Source organism: Mauremys reevesii, linkage group 10, assembly GCF_016161935.1.
Source record: "Mauremys reevesii isolate NIE-2019 linkage group 10, ASM1616193v1, whole genome shotgun sequence".
NCBI lineage: Eukaryota > Metazoa > Chordata > Testudines > Geoemydidae > Mauremys > Mauremys reevesii.
Window position 1 is genome coordinate 62,743,086 of NC_052632.1, and position 17,921 is coordinate 62,761,006.

The 17,921-nt window shown below is 44.3% G+C and overlaps 1 protein-coding gene across 1 annotated transcript in view; it reads left to right on the plus strand.

Moving 5' to 3' along the window:
* Positions 1–1,135: 1,135 nt before the first annotated feature.
* Positions 1,136–17,921, plus strand: part of CLEC16A (C-type lectin domain containing 16A) — a 182,067-nt gene continuing 165,281 nt past the window's right edge. The window contains exons 1-3 of the mRNA XM_039490309.1: positions 1,136–1,368; positions 15,836–15,964; positions 17,024–17,157. Coding sequence (XP_039346243.1) covers positions 1,289–1,368; positions 15,836–15,964; positions 17,024–17,157 — 343 coding nt within the window. The 5' untranslated portion in view covers positions 1,136–1,288. The remainder of the gene's footprint in view (positions 1,369–15,835; positions 15,965–17,023; positions 17,158–17,921) is intronic.

Sequence of the window (17,921 nt, forward strand, 5' to 3'; positions counted from 1 at the left end):
CCAATGTAACAGCACGATATATATGCTAACAAACCTTTGTTTAAGTTTGTTAGCACATGTATTGTGCTAAGGGTGCTAGCATTGTGGTGCCCTACGCATCCCCAGGCCTCCACTGCGGGGGGTAGGGTGGGTGGGCATCTCCAGGCCTCTGCGAGGGGCGGCTGTACCCAAGGTCTGTGGGGGGCAGGAGCAGGCTTCAGGCTTGGAGAGCGGGGGGAAACCGCCCCCCAGCATGAGCCGGTGGAGCAGATTGGGCCTGGGTTGCTCCACTTCCTATTGCCCTCTGGTTGCAGGGCGGGCCCGACTCTGCACTCATGGGGCGATGGGAAATGGAGTGACCTGGCCCCAGCCTGTTCCGCTCTGCTCCCCTAGCTCCCAGCCTTGGGACTTTGGGGGCAGGGGGAAACTGCCTCCCAGCAATCACCGGCAGCGCAGAGTGGGCTGGGGCCAGGTTGCTCCACTTCCCGCCGCCCCGTGAGTGCAGACCCCTGCTGCAGTCCCCCCGGATGTAGCTCAGGGGTGGAGTGGGGGCAGGACTGGAGCAGAGCAGGGGTGGGAAGAGGCAGGATGGAGTGGAGTGGGGGTGGGAAGAGGCAGGGCAGGGGCTATGGGGAAGGGGTGGAGTGGGCATGGGGCAGGAGTGGGGGCAGCTTTCCCTGGCCATCTCAGCCAGCCGGGGGATCGGGCTGGCCACTGGAGCAGCACACAGATGCATAGGGCACCAGGAAATTTGGGGCAATTTGGTGCTCCAAATTTCCTGGTACCCTCTGCAGCTGTGTAGTTTGTGTATGGGTCCGGATGGCCCTGAGTGTGCTGTTAAAGCCATGTAACGAATGAATGCCCCCAGGGCTCTGCTCCTTCAGAGTAGCGCGCAGCCCAGCCCCAAGTCTTTCCCGTACCCGCTAGAAGTCTCTTGCCGGCACTGTGGACTGGAGGGGACCGCCCTACTTGCACCTTGACTCTCCCAAACCTGACCCTGTCCCGCCCCAGCTGAGCTCTCACCCACCCGGTTCACAACCATCAGCGGAAGGCCTGCGAGGTGCAGGCTGGGAGTTGTAGTCCACCGCCTCCTGGGCGTCACAGGGAAGGGGGGCAAGGAGACTGCATTTCCCAGCGCGCCATGCGCGCGCATGCGCCTTTGCTTGTCCTGTCGCTGACGGCTGGGCCGGCTGGCCAGCCGGGTTTGTAAGTGTCAGAGGTCGCTGGGCTGCCTCACAGCCGGGCGCTCGGGGAGATGGACGGCTAGAGCCCGCGGCCCTCCGCCTCCTCCTCCTCCCTCGCCGCCAGCATGTTCGGCCGCTCCCGCAGCTGGGTGGGCGGTGGGCACGGTAAGGCCGCCCGCAGCATCCACTCCTTGGACCATCTCAAGTAAGTGCGTGTGTCTGGCGGGGGGCGTGAGGCGGAGCCTGTGTGTCGGGGGCGTCGGTGGGGGCGGAGGGGCCCAGGAGGTAACGGGGGGTCGGAGACCCCGTGGGACCGAGGTGGGGCTCAGGTCCGTGGTGTTGGGGTGCGGCTGGGGGAGCTCGGGCTGCAGGGGGGTTGCTCGGTCTCAGCGAGAGTGAGCTCAGGGCTTCGCTGGGGCAGAAGGGACCCGTGTGGCTCTATGGCAAGCGGGTCTCGGGCGCTGGGACCTCTCTGGTGGGGTTGGGGTGCGTGGACTGGGAGACTGAAGAGGCCTGGAGGAGGCTGCAATGGAGGGCTCCAGACTCAGGTGCTGACAAGGCCTTCAGGGGTTTGAGTGGGTCGTGTGGCTGTGGAAGAGTGATGACGACTGGAGGAGTTTCACTCAGGGCTGCGATTGTAAACATGTACCAGGGATGTTCCCTCATTGTCTTACATCTCTCTGTGAATGTTCATGTGAGGACTCAAGAGGACTGTAAGCAATATAGTTACAAGTGCTAATTAGGTCATATACATTTCTCCCTCTCCCCGCCCCCCCAACCCAGTTCTGATTTTGCCTTGCAGGTGATTGGATGTTCCTAAGTATCTACAGGGTGGTGATGTAGTGGCACAGCATGAAAAGACAAAGCTACGATTTTATAATGCAATAAGCTTGTTCTGTAGAACAAAGTCTAAAAGGTGGTAACCTTAGATGAGTACCAGCACTGTAGCGATAGGGGAGATACGGTTAACTGGGTCATGGAAGTGGTGAGAGAGAGAGTGCTCCAAAGTTGCACTACAAGTAATACAGAGGGTTTGAAAATATCACCTACTAGCCAGAGAACTAAACCTACTGGTGAGGAGGCAGGAAGGAGGGTCTTTCAGCACAGCCCAGAGGCCGGTGCCCTGGTTATAGGCCTCAGTCCCGATTACCAGATGCTGGGAATCTTGCATGGGAACTATTTTTTAGGTATTACTCTCTGACCAGGGGCTGTCTAAGGAATATGAAGTCTTTGCACTGTAACTTTCTGTTGGAAAGGGGAAATAGTTTTCTTCTTCCACAATGACCCTAGATCCTGGGGGAAGTAAGAGTGTGTGTATGTGAAGGACGTTCTTTACTCCTTCTCCAGACCCCTGGCTGCTGTAAGAAAACCAGTGAGGTTAAGGTTCTTCTCCCTATTGAATAATTCAGGTGCTGGACTCTACTATAGCTCAAATTTTCCCCAGTCATGAGGGAATGAAATTGACCTATTTTTGTTGCTTCCACCTGGTTCTGAAAAAAACATTGAAATTGAATAGCCTTGCTAATTTCACAGTCTGGACAGTTTGGGAAAGCCACAAAAGCAGTAACTGAGTTGATTTTGGTAGATTGAGATACAACACTGCTTCAGTTCACTTCTGAAACTGAAGTGAACGGCGACAGAACAGCCTAGAATGGTTTGAAAATGAAAGCTTATGTGTAGCTGTAATTGTTGCAGTGTTTGTTATAGCTGTATTGTTCCCAGAATATTAGAAGGACAAGGGGATGAGGTAATATCTTTTATTGAAGTAACTTCTATTGGTGACAGAGACAAGCTTTCTAGCTACACAAAGCTTTTCCTCACAGGATTTATGGCTTTTTACTCCCAATTTTACCCTATGACTGCAGGGGTGTTAATGTGCCACTTCACCTTGAATGGCTTGTCTACACTTGAAATGCTACTGCTGTAGCACTTTAATGTAGATACTACCTATGCTGATGGGAGGGGTTAGGTAATCCACCTCCTCAACAGGCAGTAGCTAGGACAATGGCAGAATTCTTCTGTCAATCTAGTGCTGTCTAAATCAGGTTTAGGGAGGTTTAACTATGCTACTCAGGGGTGTGGATTTTTCACATCTTGACCAACATAGTTAAATCAACCTCATTTTCTACTGTCGACCACACCTTAGAATATGTTTACTTATGCTAAACAATCTGCTCCACCTTGTATTTTAGCTGTGACGCTCTGAGTACCTTTCCCAGACCTGAGAAAGAGCTCTGTGTAAGTTCGAAAGCTTGTCTCTTCACCAACAGAAGTTGATCCATAAACCTTACTTACCTTGTTGCTGTAATTGATGGCTTTTATTTCCTTATTTGCCAGGAGAAGCTTTCTACTTGCCAGTGATGAATAGGTGACTGGATTTTTCAAGACTAAGTAATATTAATTACATATTCTAACAAGAAAAATGACAAATTCTCCTGGCCTACCTCTTTCCATCTCAGTATTTTCTCTCAGTGTAGGTATCATTTTAGCAAGCATCATCATGAAAAGTGAAGCTGTCACTTCATTATCCTGATGCCTTTCTCTCTTTTATACATAATATTTTAGATGGATAAACTTTGGAGGTATCAGAAATTAAGGTTTCCCAGCATCTTGTCCATGGCCTTGAAATGACCATGCACTGTATAATGGAATTACCTGTTGTTCTGAAGTACTTTTTACATTAGCTTCCCCCAATAACATCTCTAAAGATGATGAAAATATACTTGACACACTCCCTTACCCCTTTACAAGACAAACAGGGAGGCAATTGTCTTTGTGACAGAATGTTTGCTTTGTGATTTTGATTATACTCAGATACCATGGTGATGGATGTATTAAACAGTACAGTACCATGATAGTTCATCTAAAACATACATTTCAATTTCTTTTGAATAGAAGACTCCTGAAATACTTCAGGAAATTATAATGTGACCTGTCATATCAGGAACAGGAAGTGAGTGTCATATATGAGCTATCCATTCATTCTTGTAAAATGTTCTAAATTACAATTGATGAGCTGCTAAATGACTTCTGAAATTAGTTTATTTGGATTAGTTAACCAGGCTACAGCATCTTGAGCTAGTGATGTTTACCAAACTGATCACATTTACTGTTTCTGGCAATCATACCATACACTGAGAAGAAGGACTCAGTTCTTGGCACTCATCACCCACCGTATTAGAGCCTGATCCTGATAATCTTTACTCATGTGAATAGTCTTTGCCCCATAGTAAGTCTCATTGAAGTCAGAGGGATTCCTCTCATGAGTAAGGATTTGCAAATCCTTAATTGGAAAGCATATTTAGTGCCATTGGTGGTGTTATATATTCTGTGCATCTTCCTGTTTTTAAACTGGAATAAACAGGCACTAAGTAACTATTGCTGCATGTATGTTATCAACATCACTAATCTATAGCACAGTTTGACATGATCAGCACTCTCTTCTGAAGAGAGATGTAGGCATGAAATGGATGTTGCAGGTCAGGACTGAAGAGCATTGGTAGAGTTGTGTGGCAAAATGTTACCTTACATCTTGCTGTGCTGTAGTATACTTAGCTCTTGGCAGTACTCATAAGGTTGTACTGTATTTTCATGAGCATGACTCATGCATAGTTTAAAAAAGCCCCTAATTTCTTAACTGCCAAGATGGTTTGCAATCTTGATGGGTTCAAAGACACAAACAGGCTTTGTTTCACCTTTTCATGTTGCTATATTGGGAGATGCATCATAAGCAAACAATTGTACATAACTATTTGTGACAGCTCCATTTTAGAACATAAAAAATCTTTCAAAATGTTACATCCTGACTGCAATTCTTATAGAATTCATAGAATATCAGGGTTGGAAGGGACCTCAGGAGGTCATCTAGTCCAACCCCCTGCTCAAAGCAGGCCCAATCCCCAGACAGAGTTTTGCCCCAGATCCCTAAATGGCTCCCTCAACGATTGACTCTCAATCCTGGGTTTAGCAGTCTCATGCTCAAACCAATGAGCTATCCCTTCTCCCCCCAGCCTAAAGCAGGGGAGCGGGAGCTGGGACTTGCAGGCTGTGCAACTTAATGAGAAGTGGGCGACTCATCTGTGTGTCAGTTTACTAAGCTGTAAAATAGGTTCCCTGATCAACAGCAATGTTCTGAAGCTTAATTATTGTAAATTGCTTTGAGATCATGCAGTGAAAGGTGTCTCTAAATATAGTTTATTTTGCTTGCCCCATTTGAGTTGGAGGAGAACACAGATGTGATTAACAGTCTGTTTATAGTCATTCTGTAATATGCTTCCTGTTTGGATTAGGTTGTAACTTAAACCTGAAAGCAACATTAAGTGGTGATATCTAGAACTTTGAAAATAAAACTTGGAGAAAAGGTAGGGTGGGCTATTGGGTTTTGTTTAATTAACACGTTGATAGTGAACAGTGCATGTGTTATAATGCTAGCATGTTTTTGTTCAGTCATTTATGCAAATTGGTCCCATGTACAGATCTATGATCATCTAAGATTTGATCTAACTTTCTATTTTCTGCTGTGTTTATAGCAGTTCTGTTTCCTGTTTTGTGTTGTAGGGCAGGATTTCTCAACCTGTGGGGTGGGACCCAAAATTGGGTGGCCAGAATGTTTCAAAGGGTCCTGTGGGTCCTGTCCCACAGTGCTGACTGGGCTTGACTCCCTGCTCCCGGCACTGCAACTCAGTGCCACTCAGGTTTGGCCCAGCCATTGTGATGACAGGAATCTGGGTAAGCCAAATTTGAGTTAGTGGCACTGCACCCCATGAGCCAGGTCACAACTCCACACTCACAAATTTGGTCCAGTCAGGGGGGCAGGGCCAAATCTGAGTGGCGCTGCCACTCTGGAGGTACCAGTGCCCAGAGCAGAGAGCCTAGCGCAGGAGCCACCAATGTGGGCTGAGTGCTGGATCCAACAAAAACCACCCAGGGCTTCCACCCCCAGACTATTTACTGGGTTGTGACAGGCCATACACATTTACAAATGGGTCTTGAGCCCCAAAAGGTTGAGAACTGCTGTTGTGTAGGGTATCCTTCAGAGTAAAGCCTACTGTCTTCCCTTTAATCCTTCTATGCAAATGAGTCTCCAACAAGGCAGCATGGCATATGGGTGTGGAACATCCCTGCCACCTTACCTTTCCATGGGTGTTTTCACTGCTGTGCAGTGCTTTCCCATTTCTTTTCCTAAAATGCTAAATTCTGTCAGAAGAGAACCTATACCCTCTAGTTTTGTTTTCTAGAGAAACTTCTCAATGAATTATACTTCATATAATCAAGAATGTGAATTTATTATTTGAGCCAAGTATACAGTTTATTTCTGGTGGTGCCACAGTGTGTTAGGCACTATATAATAGTAAAGTAAGCCCCGTTTCCTTCCCTGAACAGCATGTAGCGAAACTGCTTATTTTTATGCATACTTACCAACATGTGACCTGATTCAGCTCCCATCGACTTCTATGGATAGGTGGATTAGACCTGTAACTAAGAGCTTGATTCTTTTCCTTACTTTTTAAAAAAAAGTTTAGGGCTCATAAAGGTTCTAGACGTATTTTCCAGACAAGTACGGTGTAGACAGCAATAATGTACTGTTCCTCAGACAGACATGTCTGTGACTCATCTTTGATCTGGAAACGCCATTTCTAGGAGTCAAAGGACTCATTTGGTGGCCCAGTTTTTTCTTGGCCACTTTGCTGAGATTTGAGGGATGTGGGGTCTGTACTATGCCAGCGTTTGTTTTGTGATGTGGACTACTTTGGGGTTTTTTTTGTTTTTTTTTAATGGTAGTGCCTGGAAGCTCCAGTCAAGGTCAAGAGCCCATTATATTGAGTGCTTTGTAAACATGTAGTAAGACAGTCCCTGTCCTGAAGAGCATGAACTCTAGTTTAAGACCAGATATAAGCAGACATAATATAGAGGGAATGGAGGAAGGAGAATGAGGGTAATGGTGAGAGCAACACCAGATTTAATAAATTAGTCATATGCACAGCTAAATGGCTTCAGTTATTTTTAGTTTTAAAATATTAAAGAAAAACTAACCCCCACTGGCCTCCTGCTTCATCATTGTTAGTTAACTTAGACATGGTAGAAGTTGGATCTTGAGGAAGGATTTGAAACAGGCATGAATAGTTGTTTTTTGGACTAATTAAGGGAAAGCATTCCACACGGTGTTACTGAAACCTGGTGGAATGATTCCCATGACTGGAATAGTAAAATCAATGGTTGTAACCTATTTAGGAAGGAGGGAGAGTGATACTGTTGAAAATGGCATTGTCTGTTTCTGAGTCACCAACAACTTGGAAGAAAATGATCTCGAATGCTGATAGATCAGTATCCTAAGAGATAAGGCACAGGATGGGCTATTAAGTGTTGTCTGCTACAGACCACACTAGGGAACAGGATGACTGTATTGTGCACCAATCTATAATGTATAGGAAAAAAGCTGTGTGATCATGGGATACTTCAACTGGAGAGACATATGCGGGAGATCTCACGCTGCCAGTACTAAAACATTCTTGGAATTTCTAAATATTATAGATGACAATTTCCTACCTCAGTGTTGCATCCAGCATAGGGGAATTCTATATTAGACCTTGGCCATGGCTACACTTGCAAATTTGCAGCGCTGCAGCAGGGTGTGAAAACACACCCTCTCCAGCGCTGAAAATTGCGGCGCTGCAAAGCGCCAGTGTGGTCAAAGCCCCAGCGCTGGGAGCACGGCTCCCAGCGCTGTACGTTATTCCCCACAGGGAGGTGGAGTACGGACAGCGCTGGGAGAGCTCCCTCCCAGCGCTGGCGCTTTGACTACACTTAACGCTTCAAAGCGCTGCCGCGGCAGCGCTTTGAAGTGCAAGTGTAGCCATAGCCCTTGTCTTGACAGATAAAGATGACCTGATCACAGAACTAAAAATTAATGGCAACTTAGGTACAGGTGATCATGACATAATCACATTTATAATGTGTAAATAGAGTAAAGACCAGAACAGTGATGTATATACTTGGTGCTTTAAAATGGCCAATTTCACAAATCTGAAAAGAATTGAGCCAAATCATCTGGGAGGAAGAACTTAATCAGAATGATAATTGAGAATTGTTTAAGAACACTTTACTAGATGCCAAAAAAGTCCAACAATCAAGAAAGAAGGCCATATTGGTTTAAAAAAACCTGCCCTGGTTTAAAGGGAAGTGAAGGCAGCTAAAAAACTAAACAAAATAAAAATATAACAAATGGAAGAAAGGGGAAGTTGATAGTAATTTAATATAAATCAGAAACTGGGAATCGTAGAAAATTGATAAGGGGAGCAAAGAGAAATTTGTGTTCAGTAAAGTTAAGGACAACAAGGAAGAGTTTTTAAAATAGGATCCTTTTTGTTCCTAACCTAACAATGGTATTAGCCTACTACTGGATGGAAATGGTAAAATTATCAATAATGCAGAAAAGGCAGAAGTGTTCAATAAACATTTCTGTACTGTATTTTGTGGGGGGAAATAGATGATGAAGGTTTGAGGGTGTCGTGGTAAGGTACAAGAATAATAAGTTAGGAAGGGACCAAGAAGTTTGGACAAGAGGCCTGAAACTGAAGCAGTGCTGGAAAGTGGGGATGACATGATCAGAACAGGTCAGGAACAGTATGTTCATAGGAACATTATGTATAGACTAGAGGTGACAGGCAGGCCACCGACGAGGAGGCTAGAGTAGTCAAGACAAGAATTAAGAGTTGGGAAAAGTTTTAGTGATGCAGACAGAACAGGTTGGATCTTTGCAATGTTATGGAGGGAAAAGTGGCAAGATTTGGGAATGGGTCTAGAGAGGTCATAGTTGGAGATGAGGTCTAGGCCTGAGTGACTGGGACCGTAATGATGTTACCAACAGTCCCTGAGAAAGGGAAAGGCCTTGAGTAGTACGGCCTACACTATGATTTGTGAGGCTGTTGAAGACAGTGACTCTAATCAACTTCAGACATACTAGACTGTTGTCACCACCAGTAAATGTAGGTAAGAGCATGCTTGTTTGCTGCTTCTAGGTGGGGTAGGAGTTAAGAGCTTCTGGAGTGGTGCAAACAGACAGAAGTGTTACTAATCATTGACCGTTTTCAGTTTTCCCATCTTCTTGTGAAATCCAAAATGATGACATTGTGAAGGGGCAGAGAAGGCTGCAGATTTTGCTTCATTTTTTGCTACTGAATTGTGTATTTCAGTTCCAAGCTCAGTGTCCAGCAACAGAGAGAGGTACCCATCTGTAAAACAAAATCTGGGTACTGTCCTGATGTGAAAGATGAATCACCTTGTTCACAGGCATGAGGAAAAGGAGTGGTGCTGCTGGGTTTCTTACAGCGTGTAGAAGGAAGAAAATCAGTCTGACTAGCTCATTTTCTTCTGGGTTTCTTGACTTCTTGTTTTCTAAATCTTGCTTTTGAAAACAAGCCCATGCTCCTTGTGAATGAAGTATATAAAATTATTAGTTAAAAATATACCCCAACTTCCCTGATAAAAATGGACTCTGTTTCTTTCTGAAAGAGTATTAACTTTATTCTTGTAATCTATTAAGACCTGGAATATGCTTGAGTGACTTGGTTATTCGTTGAGCCTTAATTTCCGCCTCCCCCCACCCCCGTCTATAAGCAATATGATAGTCTTTAATTCAGTGGTGCTCAAACTTTTTACCTCATGCCCCCACCCTTCACTCTGTCAGCTCCCCTCCCCCTCCAAGCCAGAGTCTGGAGCGTGTTTCTGGGTGGGGGAATGTGAACAGGGTAAGGGGTCCGAGAGGCAGGGCCACAGCGGGGCTCAGGGCTGGCAGGTGGGGCCACAGCGGGGTGCCCACTCCCCCCCCCACCTCCCCTGTGGGGACTGTCCCGGGCCCCAGCTGTACCCCCTCGCCCTGAATGTTGCTCCACACCCCCCCCCCCTTAGGGGGGCATCCCACAGTTTGAGGACCTCTGCTTCAATTACATAGACTATTTTTTCCACTGGTCTCCTTCCTCATATAGTGCTCACTGAATGATCAGCTATTCAATATTTTGTTGTTTGGCCCTAGGCCTTATTTTCTACACATTATTCAAACCCTGCTGTGAATACAGAATTTTTAATTTCTTCATGTGTTTTTCTATAGAGCTTATCACTGTAGCATGAGTTCTTTGCAAATGGTCCCTTCTGACCTTAAAGTCTATGATTCTAAATATAAATTAATTTTCCCAATACCGCTCTGAGCTAAGGCACAGAAATTAAAGTCAGGTGTTCACTAACTTTGGGTGCCCAATTTGAGATGCCTGTGGCCTGTACTTGCAGAGTACCTGGCAGTTTATAGCAGTTCACTTGTTTGTTACACAGCTTTTGTTGACCTCTGTTGCTGAAGTGTGCTCAGTACTCCTGCAAATTGACATCTTGGGTCTGAGTTTGGCATCCAAAAAATGAGGAACTTTGGTGGCTACTTGTAAAAAATATTTTAAATGACTTGCCCCCCATCACATAGGAATTCTGTGGGAGAAATAGGAATGGAATACAATTCTCCACAGTAGAATTCAACTGCCTAACCCAGAGGTGGGCAAACTATGGCCCGTGGGCCACATCCAGCCCGCAGGACCATCCTGCCTGGCCCTTGCGCTCCTGTCCAGGGAGGCTAGCCCCTGGCCCCTTGCCTGCTGTCCCCCCTCCCCACCACTGCGCGGGCAGCACTCTGGGCGACGGGATTGCGCGCTCCTGCTGAGCAGCACAGCAACGTGTCTGGCTCCGGCCAGGTGGCGCGGATACCAGACATGCTGTTCTGAGCGGCATGGTAAAGGGCCGGGGAGTGTGTGGGGGGTTGGATAAGGGGTAGGGGGTCTCAGGGGACAGGGAGCAGGGGGTGGTTGGATGGAGCGGAGGTTCTGGGGGGGCGGTCGGGGATGGGGAACATGGAGGAGGGGTTGGATAAGCATGGGAGTCTCAGGGGGTGGGTTTGTGGGTAGGGGTCAGGGAATGGGGCAGTTGGATAGGCGTGGGGTCCCAGGGGGCCTGTCGGGGTAGGGGTGTGGATAGGGATTGGGGCAGTCAGGGGACTGGGAGCAGGGGAGTTGGAGAGGGGGTGGGGCCCCGGGGGGTGGTTAGGGGTGGGGGGTCCCGGGAGGAGGAAGTTAGGGGACAAGGAGTGGGGGTGGGGGGATTGGCTAGGTTGGGAGTTCTGAGGGGGGGGCAGTCAGGGGGTGGGAGTTGGGAGGGGTTGGATAGGGGGCAGGGGCCAGGCTGTTTGGGGCCCTCCATACAGTTTTGCAACCCCAATGTAGCCCTCCGGCCAAAAAGTTTGCCCACTCCTGGCCTAAACCATGAGACCATCCTTTCGTATCTTGCAGCCCCCTGCTTTGTTCCCTACACGCTATCTAACTTCTGAAACAACCGAGTCCTACGGATAACAGCCACTTGCACAACACAAGTTCTGTTCCAGGGTGACCTGCACCTTTCACCCCTCTGGTCTGAATGCACTCTCTGTTTTTAGGCCTCTTGGCTTCATTTATCCTCATGTGGTATCCTGCGATTATCCCTCTTAGACCCCATATCTGGGCTGCAGCCTGCCACTTACCAACCATGACTACTTGGTAGACCCGACTGGCTTCAGCACCTTCAATTCTTGCCTTCAGTAGCTGTGATCAGACAGCTTTCTTAAAACAAAGTTTTGTTTAATCTTAACAGTAGGAATAATAAAGCATAAGAGGTTTGTAACACAATAAACTATCTTCATACATAATTATCTTACTTAAGCTTGCCATCCCCCGGGAGCTTAGGGAGGCCCAGTTGCTTCAAATCTCCTCCATAGGGCATGTCTCTCAGCCCGTTCTTTCCGGCCAGCTCACTGACAACTGTCCCCTCTCTTGCAAGGCCTTTTAACTGTTTAGTGTCCTTTTATCTTAGTCTCCAGCCTTAGCAAAACAGCTGTGTAGTTTTTGCTGGAACATGGAATTAGGATCATCACAGCGAATAGTTCAGTTATTGTTTCTTAACTTCCTGAGTGTGTGCTCGGTGGTGTCTTTCTGGACCCATTGTATTACCTTCCTGCTTGCTTCCTAACATCCCTGCTAGTAAACTAAACCACCTGTACATAGAGTACATAGTCTGATGTATAGATGTACATAACCATTTCACATGACCTGGTCACAAATAGTATCCATAAATTAATATGAATCAGCCTTTTGTCCTTCATACCTAATTCATTCCCTGAGCACCACTCCTCCTATGGACTGAATGAGGTTGGGGTCCTGCGTGTAGTAAAAACAGTATGTGATCATGTAATTAAAGACCATATCATAATGCATACACACAATGTGTCTGAATTAAGGCTGCATGGGCAACTTTAATTCAGCATTTCCTAACTTTTCAGTGTTTGACATTGCAACCATAATGTTCTCTTAAAGTAGCTTTCTTGTATATATGATATAAAAATTAATCTGCACAACATCCCTGCATGTTTTTTATCTTTAAGTTAATGAAACGTAACACTGAGCTTTAGCATAGTTTTTGTCAGGGAATATTTAATTAGTCCTTGATCCTATTCTTCTGCAGATCTAATCATAAATGTAAATTTTGGCCTTGAGACCTAGAAACACCTGTTTTCTTTCCACAAAGGCACCTGCCCCTTCACAGACCAGGAGAGTTAATTACAACAGCAATGACATTGAAACCCAAGAAAATGCACTCAGATTTATGTTATGTCTACACTTGAACTGCTACAGTGGGGCAGGAGGGGTTCTCCTGTTGGTGTGGGTAATCCACCTCCTTGAGGTGGTAGCGAGGTCAGCAGAAGGTTAGAGGGGTTAGGTCAGCATAGCTATGTCTCTTGGGAGTGTGGATTTGTCATACCCCTTAAAGAAGTAGCTATGGAAATGTAAGTTCCCAGTGTAGACCGGTCCTCACCTTGTCATCACTTAATTTTATACTTATTCTTTTGGTAACCCAAGCAACAATGAGTTTTCCAGTAAAATTCACCAGGCAAACAACTGGGAAACTTGTAATCAGTTTCCAGGAATATAAAGCCCTATTCACAATGGCATCATGTTAAAACGTCTTCAAATTTAGTTTTTTGCAATTTGTCACATTGTGTACTAAACAAAATTAGTTTTTGGTAACCCTTTGGGAAACAGCTCAGAAATGCTTTGCAACGTATAGTGGCTTGGGGCAAAGTTAAGTAATATCTTACGACTGCTTCTACTGTTTACTTTGACCAGCATTGCATTATTGGACTTATTCTCTCTTCTTCCCCCCGCCCCCAAATCTTCTGAAATTTAGTTAATTTCTAATAAATGCAGCCACTTGCACAGATTCATTTCTCTGTACATATGATAGTTCAGGTTCACGGTTACTTCAAATAAACAGGGCTGAATATATGTAAAATATTGCACAGTTGATAGTTACCTCTGAACTAACCCTCTCTCCTCCCACCCAAGGGGAACTAACATTTGCTACCATCACACTATTCTCTCTGCTTGTAACACCCCTTCTCCTACTCTGTCTGGGCCTTGTCTATTTAGACTGTAAGCTTTTAGAGGCAGGGATTGTTTATTACTGTGCCAAGCGTAATGGTATCCATTCTTGGGGACGATCCTTAGGCATGCTATGATTAACATGGTTAACTGAGTAAGTATGTGTATTTTAACATTGGATCATACTAAATTTCAGTTTTCCTCATTTGGATTCCCTGCAAGTACTTACCTGGGAGGACAGACTGAATCTTGTAAAGCTGTGTCCTAATAACAGACAACATAATTGATTTTAAATGGTATACAACAGAACTGAGGTTGAAGAGAATAGCTCCCACTGTAATTTAGCTGCAAAATGTATTAATTACTTTCAAACTTTCCTTTTCTTATCATGACTTTACAGTTGTTGTTTGGCAGGGCTTTTGGAGCTGGGCATATTTTGAACTCTTGGACCCTGTGCTGAACAGTGTGTTCTGGTCTACACTAGTAGTTAGACAATGTTCTGCATCATTTAATATACACACCCATTTTCAGCAGTGTTTAAATTTCCTAATGTAGACACAGCTCACAATGTGAGGGTGACTCAGCATAAAATATGCTGTTTTCCTGCAAGATAGTTGAGAGTAGAAAGGTCAGGATAGGCTCATCTGTGAGCTAGAGCAGGGATCAGCAACGTCTGGCCCGTGACCCGCCAGGGTAAGCACCCTGGCGGGCCAGTTTGTTTACCTACCGCATCCACAGGTTTGGCCAATCGCAGCTCCCACTGGCCATAGTTCGCTGCTCCAGGCCAATGGAGGCTGCGGGAAGCGGCGCAGGATGAGGGATGTGCTAGCTGCCGCTTCCTGGCGCTCCTATTGGCTTGAAGCGGCGAACTGCGGCCAGTGGGAGCCGCGATCAGCCGAACCTGGGGATGTGGCAGGTAAACAAACTGGCCTGGCCCGCTAAGGTGCTTACCCTGGTGAGCCGTGTGCCAGAGGTTGCCGATCCCTGAGCTAGAGTATTACATGTGGGTCTCCTTGTCTAAATGAACATTTTAGTTCGTGGCAAGCTTGGGGTATGATTCTACCTTGCACTAGTATTCCAAGGGCTAACTGTTTGTTTGTGTGGACCCTGCTGATATACATTAACAGTTTATAAATGGAGTTTGCTTTAGTCCTCTTTGAGACAGGGCTAGGGCCTGCTCTACCCTTAAAAGTTCAGTCAACATAACTCTGGCACTTAAAGGTGTGAAAATATATAAATATACTTACAAGTCTGAAAAAAATGTGGCTTAACTCTTTTATAACTACATAATGCTTATCAGGCTTCCAAACATAATTTCCCTAACACAGTGGTCCCCAACGTGGTGCCTACAACGCTTCTTGATGACGCCGCTTCTTGGTGGCATTTCAGCAGCTGGTCGTCTAGCACCCGCCACACTGAAAGGTTGGGGACCACTGCCCTAACATAACTTATGTTGTGCTTTTCTTCTATTTTCACGTATTTACCCAAGTAAAATGAGATTGCTACTACAGCTGTGTACAGGCACTCATGTTGTTTCCTATCTGGCCTGGTTAAGACATTTGGAGTTTTCAGCCATAAAATCTAGCCCTTTGGTTCAGATTGAGCCTTCAACCCACCTCCTCTCAAAGTAGTGTTTAAATATACATGGTCCAAGTCTGGGTAACTCAGCTCCACGCCAGGTGGATTCAAGACATCCCTGACTGGCATCAACAATTAAGAATCCAAACAAAGATGCATTCCATGCAGCAATTCCATGGCTGTAATGATGCAGTATGTATTTCAGCTAACTCTACATGCAACCTTCTAGAATGAACCTTACGGGGTATTTACAGCTCTCCTTGCACTCCGTAACTATATTTACCCACTTTGCTTTTTCTTCTCTCCCTTTTCCCATGCTATTCGTACCCACTTAAGAAACCCAACAAATTACAAAAAGATCACATTGTTGTACATAATAAAAATAATTAAATGTCATTTGTCATCATTCTAGGAAGTTAGTTTACCTCTCACTGTTGCTTATTCATTGCTCCACCCTGCCTCCAATGTAATTTTTAAAATAAACAGAAGCAATTACATCAGGGGAAAAAAAATCAAGTTTCTTTCCTGGGATATAGTAGTAATTGTGGGAAAATAGGTTCATAGAGAACATTTGAAAATGATTGTGAAAATCACAGCCCAACATTGTTAAACACACCAATAGTACCTAATTACATGTTTCTCCTCTTTTAGGTATATGTATCATGTTTTGACCAAAAATACCACAGTAACGGATCACAACCGCAATCTGTTAGTGGAGACTATTCGTTCTATAACTGAGATCCTTATATGGGGAGATCAGAATGACAGCTCCGTGTTTGAGTAAGTGCTTTACATCTTCGTTGTTTTTTAAAAAAAAAAAAATACTAACAAATTTAAATCAAAATTGTTGATCAGCTGATATGGGAGGGGTTGGCATTTGTAGATGGAGTATTATCTGAGATGAATTGTGAAGCTTGCACTATGGTTCCTACCAAACGTGCACTAGCTATAATTCAGCTGTCCATAGAGGTTAGCTTCTCTACTGTGAGAGTCATCAGTTACCTTAAGTTTCTTAATTTATACTTGAACAAACTATTCTTGGTAGAGTTCCTAAACACACTTCATTGTAGAGTGGGAAGAGGAATTGCATACAGAGATGGTGGCTCATGATTGATGCTCTTAAGACAGCTTTACAAAGGTGTGTGTACGTATAACTGTTATTACTAGAAAGGTAACACATGGATCCTCAGTAGGATGAGAGATTATGTTAGAGGAAAGAATAAATCATTATTTTAAAAAATTCTGACAAATTCAAAGCTGTTTCATTGTACCATTTTGATGTTCATATGCCATGGTAAGCTTTGGCAGCAAATGCGGTATAGCAACCCTTTTTAAGGTCTGGACTCGATACACCTAATAATGCTCTGTAAACGTCATAACAGACCTTTCTTTCTGATTTTTTCCCCCCTCCTCAATGACAACAAAATACAGTAGAAGGCAAGCTGACACTTTTTTTGTGATTTTTTTTTTTAAAGCTCTAGGAAATTCCAGTAAAATATTTCCAGTCAAAGACCCTTTCCCACAAAATTGCTTTTATGAGTCTGTAGGGTGAGGAAGCCTACTTTTCTGTTCAGTTGGACATTACATATCTGACTAGCCTTTAGATCTTTATCCCTTTTGTTTGTTAATTAATTAATTTGAATGCGCTTCAAATATCCTTGTTAGTTTAATCTTTGACAGAGAGGCACTCTTTGGGGGTAAATGAATGCAATATTACAAAGTTATACAATATGAAAGTTGTCAAACTTATTAAAAAATAAGCTCCCCAGTCAAACCAACAGTTCATCTTTTTAAAAAAATAATGAATGAATCAGTAATGCTTTTACGTTTATCTTCTAGCTTTTTCTTAGAGAAGAACATGTTTGTTTTCTTCTTGAACATCCTGCGTCAGAAATCTGGTCGTTATGTATGTGTACAGCTGCTGCAGACCTTGAACATCCTCTTTGAAAATATTAGTCACGAGACATCACTCTGTAAGGACTCATTCCTTTTTATTAAACATTTAGTTCTCATTATTAAACAAATCAAAGCTTCAGCACACCGTGTAAGCGCGCTTTTCATTTTATTAACTCTAAAAGCTAACGTGCAAGAACATTTTTAGGAATCAAGTCATCTAACTAGCTCTGTGAGATCATTAATTTATTTTTTAATTAAACAGCATTGGATTTCTAATGCAAACTCCACTCTAAAATGGTTCATCATAAGTTTTCACTGGTACAAAAACCTCTTTGAGTTGTACAGTTGAAAGCAAATAGTAAAATATTTGGAATGATTTAATATGTGATCTTTTTAAAGGGGTTCTTTAAAATAACCAACAAAGAATCCTGTGGCACCTTATAGACTAACAGACGTTTTGCAGCATGAGCTTTCGTGGGTGAATACCCACTTCTTCGGATGCAAGAAGTGGGTATTCACCCACAAAAGCTCATGCTGCAAAACGTCTGTTAGTCTATAAGGTGCCACAGGATTCTTTGTTGCTTTTACAGATCCAGACTAACACAGCTACCCCTCTGATACTTTAAAATAACCTAGGCACAAAATAAGAAATGTGAAATTTGTATTGCGTAGGTTGCAGATTATAAATTTTATACTCAAATGAGGAATTTAAAAACTAACAACCGTAGAAAATCACTGATTAGTTAGGGTCTCAAATGTATTTACTTAATTGTCGCAGAACTAGCAATGGAAGCATACACTTGCTAACAAAGCCTTTTGCTGTAGCTGTTCTGTGATCAGA